This window comes from Mobula birostris, chromosome 3, assembly GCF_030028105.1.
Source record: "Mobula birostris isolate sMobBir1 chromosome 3, sMobBir1.hap1, whole genome shotgun sequence".
NCBI lineage: Eukaryota > Metazoa > Chordata > Chondrichthyes > Myliobatiformes > Myliobatidae > Mobula > Mobula birostris.
This window is the reverse complement of record NC_092372.1, coordinates 200952738-200973669: the sequence shown is the minus strand read 5'-3', so window position 1 is coordinate 200973669 and position 20932 is coordinate 200952738. Positions and strand designations below refer to the sequence as shown.

The 20932-nt window shown below is 42.6% G+C and overlaps 2 protein-coding genes across 4 annotated transcripts in view; one reads left to right on the top strand and one right to left on the bottom strand.

Annotated features, from left to right (window-relative positions):
- The window catches only part of pitrm1 (pitrilysin metallopeptidase 1), a 121182-nt gene that overhangs the window by 7977 nt on the left and 92273 nt on the right, over positions 1 to 20932 (bottom strand). The gene's annotated exons all lie outside the window — the stretch shown is intronic.
- LOC140195531 (ATP-dependent 6-phosphofructokinase, platelet type-like) overlaps positions 1 to 20932 on the top strand; it is a 128387-nt gene that overhangs the window by 74793 nt on the left and 32662 nt on the right. For all 3 annotated transcript variants that reach the window (XM_072254001.1, XM_072254000.1, XM_072253999.1), the window contains exons 9-16: positions 128 to 220; positions 352 to 477; positions 4086 to 4150; positions 10734 to 10803; positions 11254 to 11400; positions 14338 to 14408; positions 16539 to 16626; positions 18241 to 18393. In XM_072254001.1, the coding sequence (XP_072110102.1) occupies positions 128 to 220; positions 352 to 477; positions 4086 to 4150; positions 10734 to 10803; positions 11254 to 11400; positions 14338 to 14408; positions 16539 to 16626; positions 18241 to 18393 (813 nt within the window). The remainder of the gene's footprint in view (positions 1 to 127; positions 221 to 351; positions 478 to 4085; positions 4151 to 10733; positions 10804 to 11253; positions 11401 to 14337; positions 14409 to 16538; positions 16627 to 18240; positions 18394 to 20932) is intronic.

Below are 20932 nucleotides of genomic sequence, written 5' to 3'. Positions count from 1 at the left end.
AACTAAATTAAAAAGGATTAAGATAAGGGGAAATCAACCCTAAGTAAAACACATTTGCCTCTGCATTATCAGGTTTCTTATCTTAGGATGATTACTGATACTTTTCTTTCACAACAATTCCTGGCAGCTTGTAGTCAAACGATTGGGTTATGACACACGTGTGACCATTTTGGGTCACGTTCAGCGAGGAGGTACGCCTTCTGCGTTTGATCGGATCTTGGTAAGTGGAATGCATCATCTCATACAAAGCAGCATCCTAATAAAACAATTTTTGTTACAATAGTTTTTTTATTTAAACAAAAGTAATAATTTCAACGTGGTTCTTGTTCTTGTGCGTGTTTTGTGCTCTAGGCCAGCAGAATGGGGATAGAGGCTGTGCTTGCCTTGCTAGAAGCTTCACCAGAAACTCCAGCCTGTGTTGTGTCACTGTCTGGGAACCAGGCCATCAGAGTTCCTTTAATGGAGTGTGTACAGATGGTGAGTAGTGAAAATGAGTCAATTGCATAGTGTTCAGCCAGCCCCAACCTGTTGCAGGACCATCTTGCTTGGCAGAATTGTAGCGGCAGCTCTGATTATATTTTATGATTGACCATTATTACTTGAGTTTCAAAACAAAGGTTCCCTTTTGTGCTTGAAGATTATTTCATTGATGGCTGTTTGGCACTTCGATCACAATAAAATGTCCTTTCCCAATATTCAGATTCAGAATGAGTTATAAAATATATTCAAGAATATTTGGCAAGCTATTAATTTTCCCAGTTGACTGGCTGCATGAGTACCGTCAGCTACACAGGATGAGAATGAGTTCCTCATTGTTACAAATTTGAGTTAAAATACCTCCTTGCCTATCTTAATTTCCATTGTAATATTAACAAAGAGAAATTTCACAATGATATTCAAGGGAGGGAACGTAAACTCAGACCATGAGAGGCCTGCGTCGGGCATTTTCATGCCTTACAAGGCGCAGATTGGAAGTCTGTGTGGGGCGCCACTCCTCACACAGACACTAGAGCAATGTGTGGTTAAGTGCCTTGCTCAAGGACCCAAACACGCTGCCACAGCTGAGGCTCGAACTAGCGACCTTGAGGTAACTAGACGAACGCCTTAACTACTTGGCCATGTGCCCAACACAAAGTTCCAAGTAAATTTATTATTATCAAAGTACATGCAGTATATGTCACCATATACAACCCTGAGATTCATTTTCATCTTGCGGGCATACTCGATGAATCCATAATAGAATAATGGAATCAGTGAAAGACCGCACCAACTTAGGTGCTCATCCAGTGTGTAAAAGACAGCAAACTGTGGAAATACGAAAAGAAAGAAATAGTAATAAATAAGTAAGCAATAAATATTGAGAACATGAGTTAAAGAGCCCATAAGTTGTGGGAACATTTCACTGATGGGGCAAGTGAAGTTATCCCCTTTGATTCAGGAGCCCAGTGGTTGAGGAATAATAACTGTTCCTGAACCTAGTGGAGTGAGCCTCCTGTTCCTGCTCCCTGATGGCAGCAGTGAAAAGAGAGTGTAACCTGGGTGGTGGGGGTCCTTGATGGATGCTGCTTTCCTGCGACAACACTTCGTACAGATACGGTCAGTGGTGGGGAGCGGTTTACCTGTGATGGACTGGACCATTTTGTAGGATTTTCCATTCGAAGGTATTGGTGCTTCCATACCAGGTTGTGATGCAGCCACATATCTATAGAAGCTTGTCAAAATTTTAGATTTCATTCCAAATCTTTGCAAACTCCTAAGGAAGTAGAGGTGCTGTGACGCTTTCTTCATAATTCTCTGTGTTCCTCCTGAAGTTGATACTTAGCTCCTTGGTCTTGCTGACATTGAGTAAGAGGTTGTTGTTGTGTCAGCCAGATTTTCAATCTTCCCCCTATATGTGTATTCATCACTACATTGATTCTGCCTTCAACAGTGGTGTCGTCGACAAACTTAAATATAGGATTGGAGCTGTGTTTAGCCTCACAATCATAAGTATAAAGCGAATAAAGCTGAGGGCTTAAGCACACAGCCTTGTGGTGCTGCTGGAGATTGTGGAGAAAATATTGCCAGCCTGAAACGACAGGAAATCGAGGATCCATTTGCACAAGGACATACTGAGACCAGGGTGCTGAAGCTTATTGATTAATTTTGAAGAACTAATGGTACTGAATGCCAAGCTGTAGTTGATAAAGAGCATCCTGATGTATGTACCTTTGCTCTCCAGATGTTCCAGGGCTGAGTGAAGAGCCAATGAGATGGAATTCATGGACAAAATTGAAGTTGTGAAATAGACAAGAAATTGTTGCACGAACTGTCATGCCAGGCCATTTCACAGGATCAGCTCTGCATCCCTGACAACCCAACCCAACCACTTTTTTTTAACCAAAGATGTTTTCTTTACCTTAAAAATATACATGTATTCTGCTTCCACACATCTTTGAGGAACTGAGTTTAAAGACTCATCACACTCATTTGTGTCTTGGATGAGATGCTCTTTATCGTTATACAGAGACCACAAGATCCTGGTTACACCACAAGGCAAAATCATGTGCACATCCACACTGTCAAGCTCCAAATTGAACCTGAACCTTTCAGAGGAACGATAACAAGATGAGTGTGGGACTTGGAAAATGTATTTTCAGAGTAGCTCAACTGAAGAAACGAGAGTCTACCTGGTAAAAGCACAATCAAAGAAGTAACTGCTGTTTTTAATGGTGACCATCTCCTCCTAGCCGGTCACTGTCCCTGTGGCATTTAAAGTTAATCCTTCACAGATAAATGAAAGGCAGGTCTTCTAAGTAGTGGATGGAGATGAATAGGCAGGGGTTTCCATTGGTGAATGATTGGCTGAAGTGAGTTTCATCGGTTAAACAATGGAATGGAGATTAAGGAAGATCAATTTAAAAGCACCATCAAGAAGTTAATGGAAAGAATACTGCAGTTTGGGTGGCGGTGTGGAGATATGTTTCTACCAAAGGAAATAAAAGGTGTTCCTTTCCTCCGCTAGCCTGCAGGTCACCCTTGGGCAAAGTGTAGCACCTCCTTAGCTCCCAGCTGTCTAGGTCACGGAAAGCCATGGGAGCAGGTGGTGGATGGTCGTATGAGCAGCTGGTGCATATCACTAAGTTCTGGTTATGTGACCACTGATGCCAGGCAGACAATCTCTGAAGAGTACTGATGTTGGGTGGGGTCACCCGTCTTGTAAAGACACTGCCTAGAAAAAAGGCAATGGCAAACCACTACTGTAGAAAAATTTGCCAGCAATCATGAAAAGACCACGATCACTCATGTCACATGACATGGTACATAACGAATGAACAAACTTCTGAAGTCTGATACTCTTTTACTGGATAAATAAATGAACCTGAACCTTAAAATCAGCCAATGCCAAAATGGGAAACCCAGCAACCAGCTATCACTTCAATAACTTATTCACATGTATGTCTTTTTTCCATCACTAAAAATTCCAAATAAATGTATCGTCCAGAGTAAACAAGTGAGTTTCACAGCTCATCAAGCGTTAGAAATGTGTCCTGTGGTCAGCATCTGTCAACCACTGTGTTCAGCCTGTAGGTCTGTTCTAGCAACTGGAATAACAGACTCAAAAATACAGTGAGGAATGCTGAGCTGCTCTGTTGGGTGTGCAGTAGCCTAATGGCCATGGTAATGGACTAATGACCCACAGAATTCAAATACCCTCATTACTAATTGGTTGGTGGAGTTCATTTGGTAGGTTTCTTACCAACATGGGATAAAATAATGGTAAAAGCTGATGGATTGTCCGACATCCCATTTTCCCTTCTCTCTGGAATTCAATACCATGTTTGAACTAAGGCTTTGAGTCTCAAAAAATCATATCCCCTATTCTTTCTTTAAAGAAATACTAGCTGTCAATGAGAATTTATAACTATGTGGGTTTTTAAAAAGAAAACCTCCACTTAGCAGAAAAAGCCTTAACGATTGCATTTGAACAAAGAATGAAATGGAAAGTTTCTTGAAAATTTCCACTTGAAAAGGAGAGTTATAATCTTTCTAGATAGATGCTTCAAATTTAATGATACTAACTTTTTAAAAAAAATTACTATTAGACAATGGAAGTTCAGAAGGCCATGGATGAAGGGCGGTTTGATGAAGCGGTGAAGTTGCGTGGCAGGTAAGATGATGTTTGACTTGTTCTTAGAGTGAAATATTATTTAGTTGTCTTCAGCTTTATGGCCAGCAAGTGCATCCTGTCAGTCATTCAGCCTATGATTTTCACAGACCAAAGTGCGTTACTTATGTGTAATTCTGATCTCCTAGTTATACTGTGTACAGTTCTGGCTGTCCAGAAACAGGAAAGATGGCATTCAGCTGGAAAAGGTGCAGAAAAGGCACAGTAGGGTAACAGTTAGTGTAACACTATTTCGGTAACATGCATTCAATTCTTTTGCTGCCTGTAAAGAGTCTGTACATTCTCCCTGTGACCACGTGAGTTCCCTCCAGGGGCCCCAGTTTCCTTCCACATTCCAAAGACGCATGGGTTATTAGGTTACTCGGTCACATTGGGTGTAATTGAGCAGTGCGGGCTCATTTGGCTTGTTACCATGCTGAATCGGTAAATAAAGAAATGATTCAAGGACTTTACTGGTGTTGAGGGTTCGAGATACGAGTAGACACTAGAGGGCTTGTTTCTGGAAAGAGGGAGGTTGTGAGGTGACCTTACAGAGGTATATAAAATCATGGCAGACCTACAGAAAGTGAATAGTCCATGGTCTTTTTCATTGGATAGGGAAGTCTAATAATAGAAGACAAAGGTTTAAGGTGAAAAGTGAAAAACTTAAAGGCAATTTTGTTTAAAAATGGACGGTACTTGGCATGTGAAACAAACTGTCAGAGGAACACACAACACGCTGGAGGAACTCAGCAGGTCGGGCAGCATCCGTGGAAACGATCAGTCAACGTTTTGGGTTGGAACCCTTCGTCAGGACTGAAGAGGGAAGGGGAAGAGGCCCTTTAAAGAAGGTGGGGGGAGGGTGGGAAAGAGAAGGCTGGTAGGTGCCAGGTGAAAAACCAATAAGGGGAAAGAAAAAGGGGTGGGGGAGGGGAAGCAGGGAGGTGATAGGCAGGAAAGGTGAAGAAGGAATAGGGGAAAACACAATGGGTAGTAGAAGGAGGTGGAACCAGGAGAGAGGTGATAGGCAGCTGGGGGAGGGGGCAGAGTGAAATAAGGATAGGGGAAGGGAGGGGGAGGGAATTACCGGAAGTTGGAGAATTCTGTGATCGTACCAAGGGGCTGGAGACCGCCTAGACGGTATATGAGGTGTTGCTCCTCCAACCTGAGTTTAGTCTCATCATGGCAGTAGAGGAGGCCATGTATGGACATATTTGAATAGGAATGTGAAGCAGAGATGAAGTGGGTGGCAACTGGGAGATCCTGTCTGTTGTGGCGGACGGAGTGGAGGTGCTCGATGAAGCGGTCCTGATGCAGATTGGGACTCGCAAGTGAAGTGTTGCCTCACCTGGAACAGACTCGCAAGTGAAGTGTTGCCTCACCTGGAACAGACTCGCAAGTGAAGTGTTGCCTCACCTGGAAGGACTGTTTGGGGCCCTGAATGGTGGCAAGAGGGGAGGTGTAGGGACAGGTGTAGCACTTGCGCTTACAGGGATAAGTGCCAGGTGGGAGATCCGTGGGGAGGGACGTGTGGACCAGGGAGTCGCGGAGGGACCGATCTCTGCGAAAAGCGGAGAGGGGTGGAGAGGGAAAGATGTGCTTAGTTGTGGGGTCCTGTTGAAGGTGGTGGAAGTTGCGGAGGATAATGTGCTGGATCCGGAGGCTGGTGGGGTGGTAGGTGAGGACAAGGGGAACTCTGTCCCTGTTGTGGTGGCAGGAGGATGGGGTGAGGGCCGAAGTGCAGGAAATGGAGGAGATGCGGGTGAGGGCATCATTAATGACAGCAGAAGGGAAACCACGATCCTTAAAGAAAGAGGATATTTGAGATGTCCTGGAACAGAAAGCCTCATTCTGGGAGCAGATGCGGCGGAGACGGAGGAACTGGGAATAGGGAATGGCATTTTTGCATGTGGCGGGGTGGGAAGAGGTATAGTTGAGGTCGTTATGAGTCAGTGAGCTTGTAGAAGATGTCAGTGGACAGTCTGTCTCCATAGATGGAGACCGAGAGATCGAGAAAGGGGAGAGAAGTGTCCGAGATAGACCAAGTGAATTTGAGGGCTGGGTGGAAGCTTGAAGTAAAGTCGATGAAATTGACGAGATCAGCATGGGTGCAGGAAGCAGCACCAATGTAGTTGTCAATGTACCGAAGGAAAAGTTGGGGGAGCAGTACCAGAATAGGTTTGGAGCACAGACTGTTCCTCTTAACCAACGAAGAGGCAGGCATAGCTGGGGCCCATGCGAGTGCCCATGGCTACACCCTTGGTTCTGAAAACTGTCAGAGGAACTGGTGGAGGTGAGTACAAATACAATATTTAAAGACGTGTAGAAGGGTAATGGATAAAAAAGCTTCAGAAGCAAATGGGCCAAGTGCAGGCAAATGGGATTAGTAGGCAAATTAGTCAGCATGGACAAGTTGACCCCTAGGCCCTTTTTCTGTGCTGTATAATTGAATGATTCTGAGAAGTACAGTACAGTATGTTACCCTGGAAGATTTCCACTGTCTGGTTTAACTAAGAAGTGCTGTTTGGTGCGTGTGCTAAGAAGGGTTAAATGCAGACAATAGAATGAGTTTCCATTTTTCTGTAACAGAGCATAGTGGAGCAGCTACTGAAGTGCTGAAGCAGGGTGCCAGGAACCGATGTTCAGTCCTGACCTCTCTGTGTGTTTACACGTTCTCCCTGTGGCCACAGGGGTTCCCTCCGGGTTCTCCAGTTCCCTCCCGCCTCGCAAAGACATGTGGGTTGTTGGGTTATTTAGCCTTTGTGAATGACCCGTGGTTTGTAGGCGAGAGGTAGAGTCTGAGAGAAGTTAATGGGAATATGGGAAGAATAAAAAAAAAAGGGATTATTGTAGTATTCATGTTATGAGTACTTGTAGGTCAGTGCAGATTTGATGAGGGCCTCCTCCTGTACTGTATGACTATAACTAATTACTGATTAAAATGCTGAAATGTGTAGGCAGGAACACAAAGTAGTTTTTCAATATTTCCTGGTTGTATTACAGCTGTCCTTTCAGTTTTGTCCTTCCCTCTGCTTCTCTTGGCTGTCTGGATGATGAGGCTTGTTGGACTGCATGTCACTGGCCAAACTTCTGGACATTGGTTTATGCTGCTTTAACACCATGAGGCAATTTCTCACGTAGACTGCGGCAGATTGTTCAGGAAACACAGGAACTCAGCAGGCCAGGCAGCATCTATGGAAAAGAGTACAGTGGATGTTTTGGGCCGAGGCCCTTCAGCAGGACCGGAGGGGAAGAAAAGATGAAGAGCAGAGTTAAAGGTGGGGGGAAGAGAGGGCTGTACTCTTTTCCATAGATGCTGCCTGGCCTGCTGAGTTCCTCCAGCATTTTGTGTGTGTTGCTTGGATTTCCAGCATCTGTTGGTTGAGATTGTCCAGGATTTGGCCCATTGTTAAACTGACCACTCAGGGTCTCTTACATTGTAAGATCCCACTCCTGAATGCTCACAAGCTGTTGAAGATTTTCAAAAGATATTTTAAAATTATGTCAGGTAGTTAAAAGCATTGTACCCTTTCCAATGCTTCCACATCCTTCCTAGTTTTTAAATGCTTTTAACTACCTGAGATAATTTTAAAGTATCACCTGCCCATCCTGGTTCCCCTCTTGCCCCTTCTCACCTGCCTGTCAACTGACTCTGGTGCCCCTCCTCCATTTCCTTCACCTTTTCCACTTATCACCTTTTCAGCTTCTCAATTCACCCCCCCTTCCCCCACCCACCCACCTTCACCCTTACCTGGCTTAACGTATCACCTGCCAGTTTGCATTCCTCTCCCCTGTCAATTCCTCCCCATTCCTGATGAAGGGCCTCGACCCAAAGATTTTGACTGACTGACCTGCTGAGTTCCTCCACCATTTTTTGTGTGCTACAGAGTTTCTTGTGTTTAAGTATTAAGAGTCATAGAGTGGGTACCTACTAGTGTTTACCTTTTCCCACAAATATATTCAGATGCCTTGGGCTGTCAGTTGCATATCAATATGCTGTAATGTAGAGCTGGGGAGCTTAGTGAGTATAACACTTGGAGGACGTGCTTTGGTTTGGCCATGCTTAGAGTACTATGTGAACTTCTGGTAGCCACATTAAGAGAAAGATAGAGGCTTTGGAGATATAGAACATAGAATAGTACAGCTTCGGCCCACAATGTTGTGCTAACCCTCAAACCCTGCCTTCCATATAACCCCCCCACCTTAATTTCCTCCATATACCTGTCTAGTAGTCTCTTAAACTTCACGAGTGTATCTGCCTCCACCACTGACTCAGGCAGTACATTCCACGCACAAACCACTCTCTGAGTGAAAAACCTTCCTCCAATATCCCCCTTGAACTTCCCACCCCTTACCTTAAAGCCATGTCCTCTTGTATTGAGCAGTGGTGCCCTGGGGAAGAGGCGCTGACTATCCACTCTATCTTTTCATCTTATTATCTTGTACACCTCTATCATGTCTCCTCTCATCGTCCTTCTCTCCAAAGAGTAAAGCCCTAGCTCCCTTAATCTCTGATCATAATGCATACTCTCTAAACCAGGCAGCATCCTGGTAAATCTCCTCTGTACCCTTTCCAATGCTTCCACATCCTTCCTATAGTGAGGTGACCAGAACTGGACACAATACTCCAAGTGTGGCCTAACCAGTGTTTTACAGAGCTGCATCATTACCTCGCGACTCTTAAACTCTACCCCTCGACTTATGAAAGCTAACACCCCATAGGCTTTCTTAGCTACCCTATCCACCTGTGAGGCAACTTTCAGGGATCTGTGGACATGTACCCCAAGATCCCTCCGCTCCTCCACACTACCAAGGATCCTTGCATTTACTTTGTACTCTGCCTTGGAGTTTGTCCTTCCAAAGTGTACCACCTCACACTTCTCCAGGTTGAACTCCATCTGCCACTTCTCAGCCCACTTCTGCATCCTATCAATGTCTCTCTGCAATCTTCGACAATCCTCTACACTACCTGCAACACCACCAACCTTTGTGTCATCTGCAAACTTGCCAACCCACCCTTCTACCCCCACATCCAGATCGTTAATAAAAATCACGAAAAGTAGAGGTCCCAGAACAGATCCTTGTGGGACGCTACTAGTCATAACCCTCCAATTTGAATGTACTCCCTCCACCATGACCTTCTGCCTTCTGCAGGCAAGCCAATTCTGAATCCACCTGGCCAAACTTCCCTGGATCCCATGCCTTCCGACTTTCTGAATAAGCCTATCATGTGGAACCTTGGTTGTCAAAGGTTATGAGGAGAAAGCAGGAGAATGGAGTTGAAGGATTATCAGCCATGATGGAATGGTGCAGCAGAGTTGATGGGCCAAATGGCCTAATTCTGCTTCTATGTCTTATGGTCCAATTTTACTTGCTTCTATCTTTCCCAGATGCTGCTTTTGTTGCTTAGCAGCCTTCACCGCATTTTGTCACCGGGCACCACGAGACTTGTGTTACTCAGTCTCACCCTGTCACAGACCTTCCCTTTATTTCCTCTCTGCCCTTCCCCATTTCCTCCCCTCCTCTACTTCCTTTATCTGCAAATTTAATTGTATTTATTTCCAACTTCATCCAGCCCCAGTGAAAGGCCCTCAACCTGAAGCATTAACACAAGATTCTGCAGACGCCGGAAATCCTGAGCAACACACACACACCAAATGCTGGAAGAGCACAGCAGGTCAGGCAGTGTCCATGGAGAGGAATAATGAGTTGGCAATTCAGAAACTGCAGTTTATTCGTTTCCATAGATGCTGCCTGACCTGCTGACATTTCAGGCCGAGATCCTTCATCAGGACCTGAACCTTAAGCTGAAATATTAACTTTAATTCTCTTTCCACAGATGCTGATTGACCTGCTTAGTGTTTTTTTTTTAAACAGCATTTTCCTTACTTCAGATTTTTAACATCTGCAGTAGTTCGTTCTTGGTATGGAGCTGAAACTTTAGTTTGGAGATCACTCATCAAATCTTGCGTCATTGACCCAAAATATCAACAGTCTCCATGGATGTCACCTTGGCTGAAGACATCCATGTATTAGCCACCTCATACATATATGCATGTAGATTTTAGCCCAGGTGAAAGTTTTTATTTGCTAATACTCCTGTTGGGTGCTTTGACATTTATAGAGTAGAAATCAAATTTGTTGTTGAATGCTCAGTTTACATAACGTACATATTCTTCAATCTAATTAGTATTGAAATTTGCACTGGATAAATATTTAAAGCCCAAAGGAAATCTCTTTGGCACATCACATCTCTATCAGCGGTGATTATATAGACTAATCACACCTGCCATATTTGAGCTGGTGGTACCGCTTTCAAGGTGTTTATCCAAGTACAATTGTGAGTGAAGAGAGTTTCTACCTTCACCAACCTTTCACCTGATGAGTTGCAAACTCCCACTACTATGTGGGTATTGTTTTCTCAACAGCGCTCTAATTGCCTTACCTTAATTACCTTGTAATTAATTACTCTAATTATGTATCTGTCCTCAGTTATTCTCTGCTAATTTAGTTGTCTGGGCTTTCAGATCTTTGATTAAAAGAGCAATGTGGCGTTTGCTTACCTCTTTGTTGTTTTTGCCTGCAGGAGTTTTGAGAATAATTTAAATACTTACAAGTCTTTGGCGCATAGGAAAATCCCAACACCTCAACCTGCTGTAAGTGCACATTGCGTTGTAATTCATAACGATACTGAAGTAATTTACTTCTGAGCACTAAGCAAACTTCTGGAGCAACTCAGCATGGAGAGCAGAGGGAGGAATTGTCAATATTTCGGGTCAAAACTCTGCATTGGGGCACCTATAACAGGGAATTCTTTCCCCTTCACCCCGTATATCTGCTGCTCGACCTGCTGAATTCCTCTAGCAGATTGTTTCTTGTTCCAGATTGGAGCATTTGCCATCTCTTGTGTCACCTCTTCAATTTAATTTTAAGCTTTTTAAAAATCTAATTCAGTTTTTAATTGCTAGTGATTATTGGTATGCGTAAGAACGAGATCTAATGTTAGGTAAGCTGCTGTCTTGCAGCTGTTGAACAAAGTCAACTTCTACCTCCTTTGCATGTATGACATTTTGACAACCCCTTTTATTCTTTTCTGTTATCTACAGAACCAATTCAATGTTGCCGTCCTTAATGTGGGAGCTCCAGCTGCTGGCATGAATGCGGCCGTTCGCTCTGCTGTGAGAACAGGCATCTCCGAAGGGCACAGAATGCTAGCAGTCACTGATGGGTTCGACGGCTTTATAAAGGGGAATGTGAGTTTGCCTGTTGTTCAGTGATCTCGGTGGCTTAATGGGTCTATAGTTGTCTCTTTAAGGTAACATCCAGAATAAGAAGCATATGGATGAAGATGTGAATCATCAAGGCACAGTAGGCTATGAGAAAGTACTGGTAAATACGATTATTATAGATAGGTGCGATATGGTCAGCATAGACATGATAATCTAAAGGGCTTTCTTTATGCTTTATGACTATGATTCTATAATGGGCAGTTGGTTATATGAGGCTACTTATCATGTTGAAGCATTTGAGCAAGATAATAAAGAAAAACATAATTTCTATGGGTGCAACATTCAGAGCGTTGTAGGGCTTCGTTTGTTCTACACTAACGTATGCAATCGAATGTTGGAAGATATCAAAGCAAAATGGGGGAAGACTCAAAGATGCAGAAAAGATTTTTTTCAGAAGAATGATGAAAGTATTGTGGAAGGTCAGAGCAACAAATGAGGAAGTGTTGTGAAAATTCAGAATAAGAAAAGAGCTGTTATGATCAATCTGGAAACAGTAGCTGGAACTTCTGGGACATGTTCTGAGGAATGAGAAGCCCAAACATCTTGCAGTGACGGGCAAAATTGTTGGAAGAAAAAGTCACAGTGGACAGCACAAGACATTCATGAGTTGCATCAAGGGATGGACAGGCAAAAGTTTTGGCAAGTTTAATTAAAACTTCTCAGATTAAAGACAGATGGAAGACCGTGATTGCTCATCCCATTCGACGTGGCACATGATGATGACGATGACTTATCATTCAATGGTTCATAGATTTGTACAACACACAAACAGAACCTTTTGATTCACCATGGATGTCCATGTTAACCGTGATGCTTATCAATCAATGCTAATTCTATTTGCCTGCATAAGGCCCATATGCCTCTATATTTCCCCTGTCTCTCCTTTCTCAGAACCTATCCAAGAAGATTTTAAATACTTTAATTGCTTTTGCCTCCACTATCTCCTCTGGCAACATTTCCACATCCGCGCCAACCTCTGTGTAGAAAAAGTTCCTCTTGCATCCCTTTTAAATCTTTCCCCTTTGAGTTGTGGATGTTGAATCGTTATGTGCACTCAACCTTGACTTAGATGTTTCAACTGAGCACAGGGACCCGAAAGGTTATGGGAGTCGGGCAGGAAAATGCTGTGTGCAAAAATCTGATACGCCATAACCTTCTTAAATGGTGGATCAGCCTTGAAAGAAAATGTATCAATATTTCTCTCACTTTGTACTTTCTCATGCCTTTATGTATGTGTTTTGTAGGGTGGGGAGTGAAAGACTTGAATTGTGTTGTCTGTGAGAGAGAGCAGGGGACCAGACTCTCTGTAGAGTGGGGAACAGAAGATCAAAACTAGTCTTTTGTGGGAATGGGGAGCAGGATTCTTGAATTCTGTCCTCTATGCGATGAGGAACAGAGTATTGCTCTCTAGTGTTTTCATTGGAGGTCAGAGCTGGGAGCATGGCTGGGTATTGGCATCAATAGCACAAAGAGATAAGGGAGTTGTTGGAATTGGGTTGCCTGTAGATGGGAGGGGGATCGAATTTCTTTTGGCATCTGCGAGCAGCCTGGAGTTAGTTTCACAGCAAGGATGTTGGTAAGTAGAGTGCACAGGAGGCATACTTCCATGGTTGGCACAGAGGATTATGATGAAATCCAGTGACAAAATGATAATACCCTCAAAATCTTTGGGTAATGATGTCTTCCCATGGGCACTACTTGGAGAATTCAACTGATGTTTTTCTTGAGTTGAGTAGAGGTAGATCAGAATTGGAAGGGTGATAAAGCATAGGCCATAAGAAATAGAAGCAGAATTAGGCCATTCAGCCCATTGTCTGCTCTGCAATTCCATCATGGCTGATCCCAGATCCCACTCAACCTCACACACCTGCCTTCTCACCATATCCTTTGATGTCCTGACTGATCAGGAAACAATCAACTTCCACCTTAAATATACCCATGGACTTTGCCTCTACCGCAGCTTGTGGCAGAACATTCCACAGATTCACTACTCCATGGCAGAAAAATGTCCTCCTTACTTCTGTTCTAAAAGGTTGCCCCTCAAATTTGAGGTTGTTCCCTCTAGTTCTGGACGCCCCTGCCATAAGAAACACCCTCTCCGCTTCCACCGTATCTTGTCCTTTCAACATTAGATAGGTGATGGAATGTCATATCAGCGGCCGAGGTGGGATCTGGGCATTTAGATAGGGTGAGGTTTATGGAAATTGCATCAAGTCACAAGAGTGAGTTTGTAGCAAGAAATGTCAGTTCATGCTTTTCAACCCAGAAATGCGCATCATGGTCTCCATCCTCAGAAAAATTTGATTTTCAATGATACCCAGTTGAAATTTCTGGAGAAGTAAGTCCCTAGTGTCAGGGCTGAAATGGCTATCACGAGAGGGCATAGTTTTAAGATGCTTGGAAGTAGGTACAGAGGAGATGTCAGGGATAAGTTTTTTACGCAGAGAATGGTGAGTGCGTGGAATGGGCTGCCGGCGATGGTGGTGGAGGCAGAAACGATAGGGTCTTTTAAGAGACTCCTGGATAGGTACATGGAGTTTGCGAAAAAATAGAGGGCTGTGGGTAAGCCTGGGTAGTTCTAAGGTAAGGACATGTTCGGCACAGCTTTGTGGGCCGAAGGGCCTGTATTTGTGGTGTAGGTTTTTCTATGTTTCTAAGTGGAAACTGGGTAACTTCTTCATCACATAGCCACTTCCATGAAAATGGTAACTGATCTCTCAACAGGAGAGATTGAAATCAGCGCAACGCCCTGACTCTCGGCTGGATGATATACTTAATAGCCTTGAAGATGGGGAAATAAGAACAGGAAAAGTAGTCATCAATGTTGAAAGGTTTTGAAATGTGTATGTATATAGAATGCGTTCCATTCCGATAATTCTCCTTTTCCTTTTCCTCCCACAGATCAAAGAAATTAAATGGGGCGATGTTGGTGGATGGACTGGCCAAGGTGGTTCCCTTTTGGGTACCAAACGGTAAATACAGGGCTGACACCAGCCGATGTGTAGTCAATCCTGAGTGAATAGAAATGTAAATTGTCATCTTTTGAGAATGATGGTTGGAAATATCATAGTATCACTTTGAATAGACTATGATGTTAATGGAAAGGATTGATCAATGCATCAGGTGGTGACCTGATGCAGGATTTTAATCCACAATGCCAACGATCCCTTTCTCCCCTCAGAGGCTCAACCCACCCTGGACGTTCTTGCTTGTCCCCTCACCCATCAGCCTGAAGATACAAAAGTCTGAAAGCATATACCACTAGACTTAAGGACAAGTTCTATCCCAGTTATCAGACTCTTGAACAGAGCTCTTTATAATAAGGTGGAACTTTGATCTCACAATCTACATTGTTATGATCATGCACCTTATTGTTTACTAGCACTGCTCTTTTTTTGATAGGTTTTATACTTTATTCTCCATTGCTGTTATTTTTTCCTTATTCTAGCTCCGCACTGTGTAATAATTTGATCTATATCAACAATGTGCAAGACATGCTTTTCACTGTTTCAAAATGCCTGTTACACTGCTGGCATTTTGGTCAGCAATGAAGTCCTCCATCTCTGGGAGTGTAGAGGGCTACCTTCATAGTGTCAGTAGCTCAGTACACTCGATCATGCAAGTTCCACGTGGAGATTGGGAGTACCATCAAACTCAGATGTAGAAGGACTTCACCGGTTAGGGTTGTTATCCGAGCTGAACCCCTGAACTTGGAAGACCATTGGATCACTCTTAGTCTGGTCTCTACCCTTTGACCTGTTTGACATGAGTGACCCTACCAAGAGCCAAAGCATAAAGCCCTGACTCCAGCCAGCGTAGCTCTCCAGGTCATTGAGGCACACAAGCCTCCAAACACTACGAAAAGGTCATGGTCCACTTGGAGGTGTACCTTGGTACATATGACAATAATAAACTAATACCAATATAATGTTGTTCCACCCCTGAGTTCCTCTTGCAGATTGTTTGTGGTTCTACATTCCAGCGTCTCCACTTTCTTATCCAGCATCTGTTTCGGTCTCTGTGGTGAACCATCAAAGCTCATGAGCCTAAGCCAAAAGCCTTGGGCGCAACCAACTGTACATCAAACTATGCCAACCTGTGCTCTCTTCATGGGATTGTCAGTGAAGGATGGACAGTGGGGTATGCCTTGGAGTTCCCTTTATGGTGGCAACTTGAGTCTGAACTTTAGGATGGGGTGGGAGGTCAGGGGGTAGGAAGAAAACAGGATGGTCCTTCATGTGGTGTGCTAGCAGGACTGGAGATTTTCTGATGGCAAGGTTTATATTGGGGAGGGAAGTAAAGACGGGTGATACATTAGGAGATGGAGGAGGGGTCAGTAAGGTGAGAGGATAAAGGAATGCGGGGACTGGAGTACTTAACTTACCTGCGAGCCTTCTAGTTTGATGCAGCAGTATTAAGAGTACGTCCCTCTAAATATGTCCTATGACAAACTCCCCAAGGTAGCTTGCTCCATTTTCCACGTAAGGAATGACATCATCATCATCTGTGTCATGTGATCATAATTTGCTCCAAGTTAAATCACTTTTCAGTTACCGGACACCAAAGAAATCAATCTTATGAAATTGAGTTTTGACGCAACCCTTTTGAATTGATGCCATGCCATCAGCTCGACTTCATTTCTGTCATTATTTTGGGGATTTGGTTACATCAAACTGTTGTTGACCCATCTGTGGAATGAGGCCTTGTTTACATAGACACCAAATGGCCTCCCAAACCTCCCACTGCAATGTGTTGTAAGAGAGAACCATTTTGTTCCTCAGCAGATGGATCCAAAATGACAGCCAAACCTGAAAATGGTTCTGGACTCGCGTTGGCTGTAGATGATTGAGATGGCGTGCGTGCTGCAGCATTGGAAATGAACCTGAACCACTAACACTCAAGCTGTTTTGGGCATGTTTTCAATTACCAAAACTGCATACTCTGTAGCGCATTCAAATTGCTTTTTGTTTTATGGAAAATCTGCATGAGTAGGAGATGTGTTTTTTGTTTATTGGATTTACACAGGTAAATCCAATGTCAGTTATTGCAGCTATAGATCAAAAACTACTGTTTCTGACACATATTTTGCCGGCTTTTAACAGCACCCTTCCTGTTAACAACTTGAAAGCTCTTGCTGATCAGATCCGTTTGCATAACATCAATGCTCTGCTGCTGATTGGCGGTTTTGAGGTATGTATGACCTTCTTCTCAAATTCCTTAAATAACTTGTGTAATTATTAGTGAAATAGACATTTTATGCAGAACCCTGTTTCACTTCATAAAAAATAAATGGGATATCAGTGACACAAAGAACAATATTCTTATTTTTAAAAAAAGGCTTTCTGCAGTCAGTTGCACTTGTTTAATATATTTGGCCTTAAATTGAGGAGCAAGTAGAAATCTTTGTTTCTTCCTATTATGAAAAACAAGTATATAGTTCAAATGCTCTTAGCCCAACTTTACATACGTATGCGAATAATGGAAGATATCCTTTCACCTGTTCTTCAACCCTGTCCATCTTCACCCTCTAATTTTCCACCACCTTTGCATTCCCCAATGCTCATACTACTGCAACGAGATGCTTTTAATGATGTTAGTAATGAATGTTGCTGAGTATGTCTGCAGAGGAGGTCCTCAACCAATACGACCCATGTGTAAATGCAAATTCTGGCTTGGTCCTGAACTGAGTCAAAAGCAGTAAGCACTGAATTTGGCCATGTACACTGTAAGGGTTGCTAAGGCTCTCTGAGCAATCCACAGTGGGAGGATTCAAACTTTACAGCATACCATTTGGCAGGATTGTCACAAAGTATTCAGTTACTAAGCTGCACACACTTTGCAAAGACAGGGCTTTAGCATATGTGCCAGAAATTTGGCATGACAACAGAATGCATCATTGAATCACAGAAAAGGAGTCTATTCAGCCCATCATACTGCAACCAGCACAATGTGACAATCCCAGTTCAGATGAAGGGCCTAGACCCAAAACATTGACCTCCATAGATGCTGCCTGACCTGTTGAGCTCCCTCAGTGTTTTGTGTCTTGCAGTGTAAAGAGCCCCTTATCTTGTCCCACAAGTCTACCTTCTCCCCAGTTACTTATCTCCATCCCTGCTAAATGTTGCAGTTGAATCCACCTGTACTTCTAAACACCAACCCATCACTGTTCTAAATAATTTAATGTTCATATCACTTTTGGCATGTGTATTATAGCAAAAGAAATGAGTCAGGAGCTTTCTGAAGGGATTCATGCAATGGTTTCCACTATAAATGAACTCTTCCTGCTTTTTCTGCACACACTCCAAGTTTATGTAATAGTCTTAGATTCTTGCTTTGAATTTTCTGTACCATTTATGATTAGGGCAGAGTGGAAATGTGCTGCTGGTTTAGAATTCGTCTGCCTCTTAAATGCTACCGCTAGTTATTAAATGGCAGCAAACTAATTTTATTGTATATTGAACAAGAGTATGCAATGAAAATTATAGTTTGGTAAATGTAACTGTTGATTGGATGCAATGATAAGGGGTTTGTGTATGCATAAACACTATCTTGACCTATTGGGTCTTATTGCTTGGTTCTTTGCCATACAATGCTATTTTACAGTGTAATTGAGAATGTAATATAACAGTTTTAATTGCTGACTTGAATGTGCCCTGGCAGTAATAACAGTGAACTGTTTGCAGCTGGGAAGTTGGCTGGAGCACTGAATGACACTGGGATGCTCCAAGTGGCTGTCCCTTTGGTCCTTGCCATGTTTTTAATTTTCCAATTGTATCTACAAGCTAACCTGAATATGCCCTCCAGGCATACCTGGGCCTTTTGGAAATGTTAGCAGGGCGAGCCAAGTATGACGAGTTCTGTATTCCGATGGTAATGGTACCTGCCACTGTCTCCAACAATGTGCCTGGTTCAGACTTCAGCATTGGTGCAGACACTGCCCTGAACGCTATAACTGATGTAAGTCTGTTTGGGGATGTGTGATTGCATTTTGAACGCAATGGTCTGTGGGACCACTTCCACCGCATTTGTTACATGCCAGCACCAGTAGGATTGATACTGCAGTCCCAAACGACTGGCCTCCCTCCCAAACCTGGTCACGTTTCTTTCCACGCTGAGTGTTCTGCGCATCACAGCAGGTGTCAGCTTTCTAACTTAAATTAATTCAGCTCACAGTAACACACACAAAATGCTGGAGGGACTCACAGTTTGGGCAGCACCCATGGAGAGGAATAAAGAATCGATGTTCCGGACCTGCCTCTCGGTTTTTTTTTGCACTGCCTTACTTTCCATTTTTCTATTTTCTATGATTTATAATTTAAATTTTTTATATTTACTATCGATTTGTAATCCAGGGAGTGGGAAGCGCAGAATCAAATATTGCTGTGATAATTGTATGTTCTAGTATCAATTGTTTGGCGACAATAAAGTATAAAGTATGTTTCTGAAATGTTGATTCGTTATTTCTCTTCATAGACCTTGTGTGACCTGTGGACTTCCTCCAGTATTTTGTGTGTGTGTTACTCTAGATTTCCAGTATCTGTAGAATCTCTTCTTTTTAATTAAACTCATTTATTTTTTAATAAGCAAGGAAATATTGATACTGTTAACTAATAAAGCCTTTGATTTGCCTTTCTCTTTTGGCAATGGAAAAGTGATATTAATAAACCTTTACTTAGTTAAATGTAATTTCTATTGAAAACACTTGTTAGGCTGTGGTAGCTTGAGATGCATTTGAACCAAAATTTTCATGCCTGTTTTGAAATGATTTTATCCAAAGGGTTAGTTGATTTAGCTACTGTTATATCATCCTTAATTATATCAATGCTCTATTAACGGATCTTATTTCATTTAGGTTTATTCCTCAAAATTATTAAAAATTAAGTATTTAGATAGCAAAATAACCATCCCAGCTTTCCAATAACATCTCCCTGCATCCATCAGGTTGGATCATAAATTAGGTAACTTACATTATTAAGCAATTCTAGGTCCTTCTATGTCTCTTCTAAACTTTGTGATCATTGTTCTTTTTCTGGGAGGGGGAGGGGTGCACAGCAGTATGATTGATATTGGTGCTGGCGGATAATATTGCGGAAAAAGGTAAAGGAATTATGCAGAACAGCATAAAATCTTTCAGTGTCTGTTTTTCAATCAACACTTTGCTCCTTTGTGATTCCTAGGAAATAATTTCATTTTGCTGCTTATTAATCATTTATTTTTATGTACTAAAAAGGCAACATTCCATCATTTTCAAGAAATTCACGCTTTAGCGGTGATATTCATTAGCTTTTAACACCAATGATATAAAAGGAAAGCTTTCTTTTAACTTTGTGGGATTATATGCAAACATCAAGCTTTCAGTCTAGAATTCCTCCATTGTGTATCAAGTAACTGACTCTAGAATGTTAGTAATTCCATTTCATCTGCTGTTATCAGTCATTGCTAGTTTCTATTTATTTAGATATACCATGTGGAACAGGCCCTTCCAGCCCAACAATTCACACCACCCAGCACCCCTCCTATTTAACACTAGCTTAATCTCAGGACTATGTCTTTGGACTGTGGGAGGAAGACTATGGGGTTCATGGGGAGAACATACAAACTCCTTACATATGGCGCTAGATTTGAACTCTGAACTCTGGAATGCCCCTAGCTGTAATAGCATCGCACTAACTGCTGTACCACTGTGATTTGGTTCAATTTTTTAAAAACTTCTTTATTTCTGCCTTCATTGAAAAGGGTAAAAAATGCAGAATTAAAACTTAGCCAGTTTTCTGTGTCCTATAATCATATTCAACTGTACCAGCAAGGAAATAACGCTGCGCATTCCTACTTATCTGTCTTGTGCTTACACACTGATGCACAAATCAATGGCTTGGCTTGGAACTGATGGGAGCAGTGTTGAAAAACGGACATTGAAGGTGGAATGAAGTCATCAGCTGCAACCCCGGTGCAGAAATCACGCGAGGAGGATGCAAGGATGACTCACAGCTGGAAATAACCTGGTCGAGTTTTGCATCTGGTGTGACTTGATCCACAAGTGGCCACAAATATGATTTACCTCAACTCAACTCAATTTACTAACACATAAAGCCAAGGAAAGCAGAATTGTGATTCAGCATCTACTCATTGGTGTCCTATTTATCCATCACCCCCAAGGTTCTAATCTACTACAATTTCAGATTTAAATTTATCTTCCTTGTATTCAAAGCATCATAGCCTTGTCCTTTGCTCTGTCTGTAATTACATTTTTCTCCAAATCTCAGTGCATTCAGTTGACAACAGCACATTCCTCACATCCTTCAGTTATCTGAAGCTATTGAATTTCCATTCCACATATCTTTCTTCTCTTTAGTGCCACTGCTTTACTGCACCAGCTTTGAGATTGGGATTCAATTCCTACTCCTGCTACTACCGACTGTAGAGTTTGTACCTTCTCCCCATGACTGCAGGGGTTTCCCTCCACGTTCCAAAGATGTACGGTTGGGGTTAGTGAGTT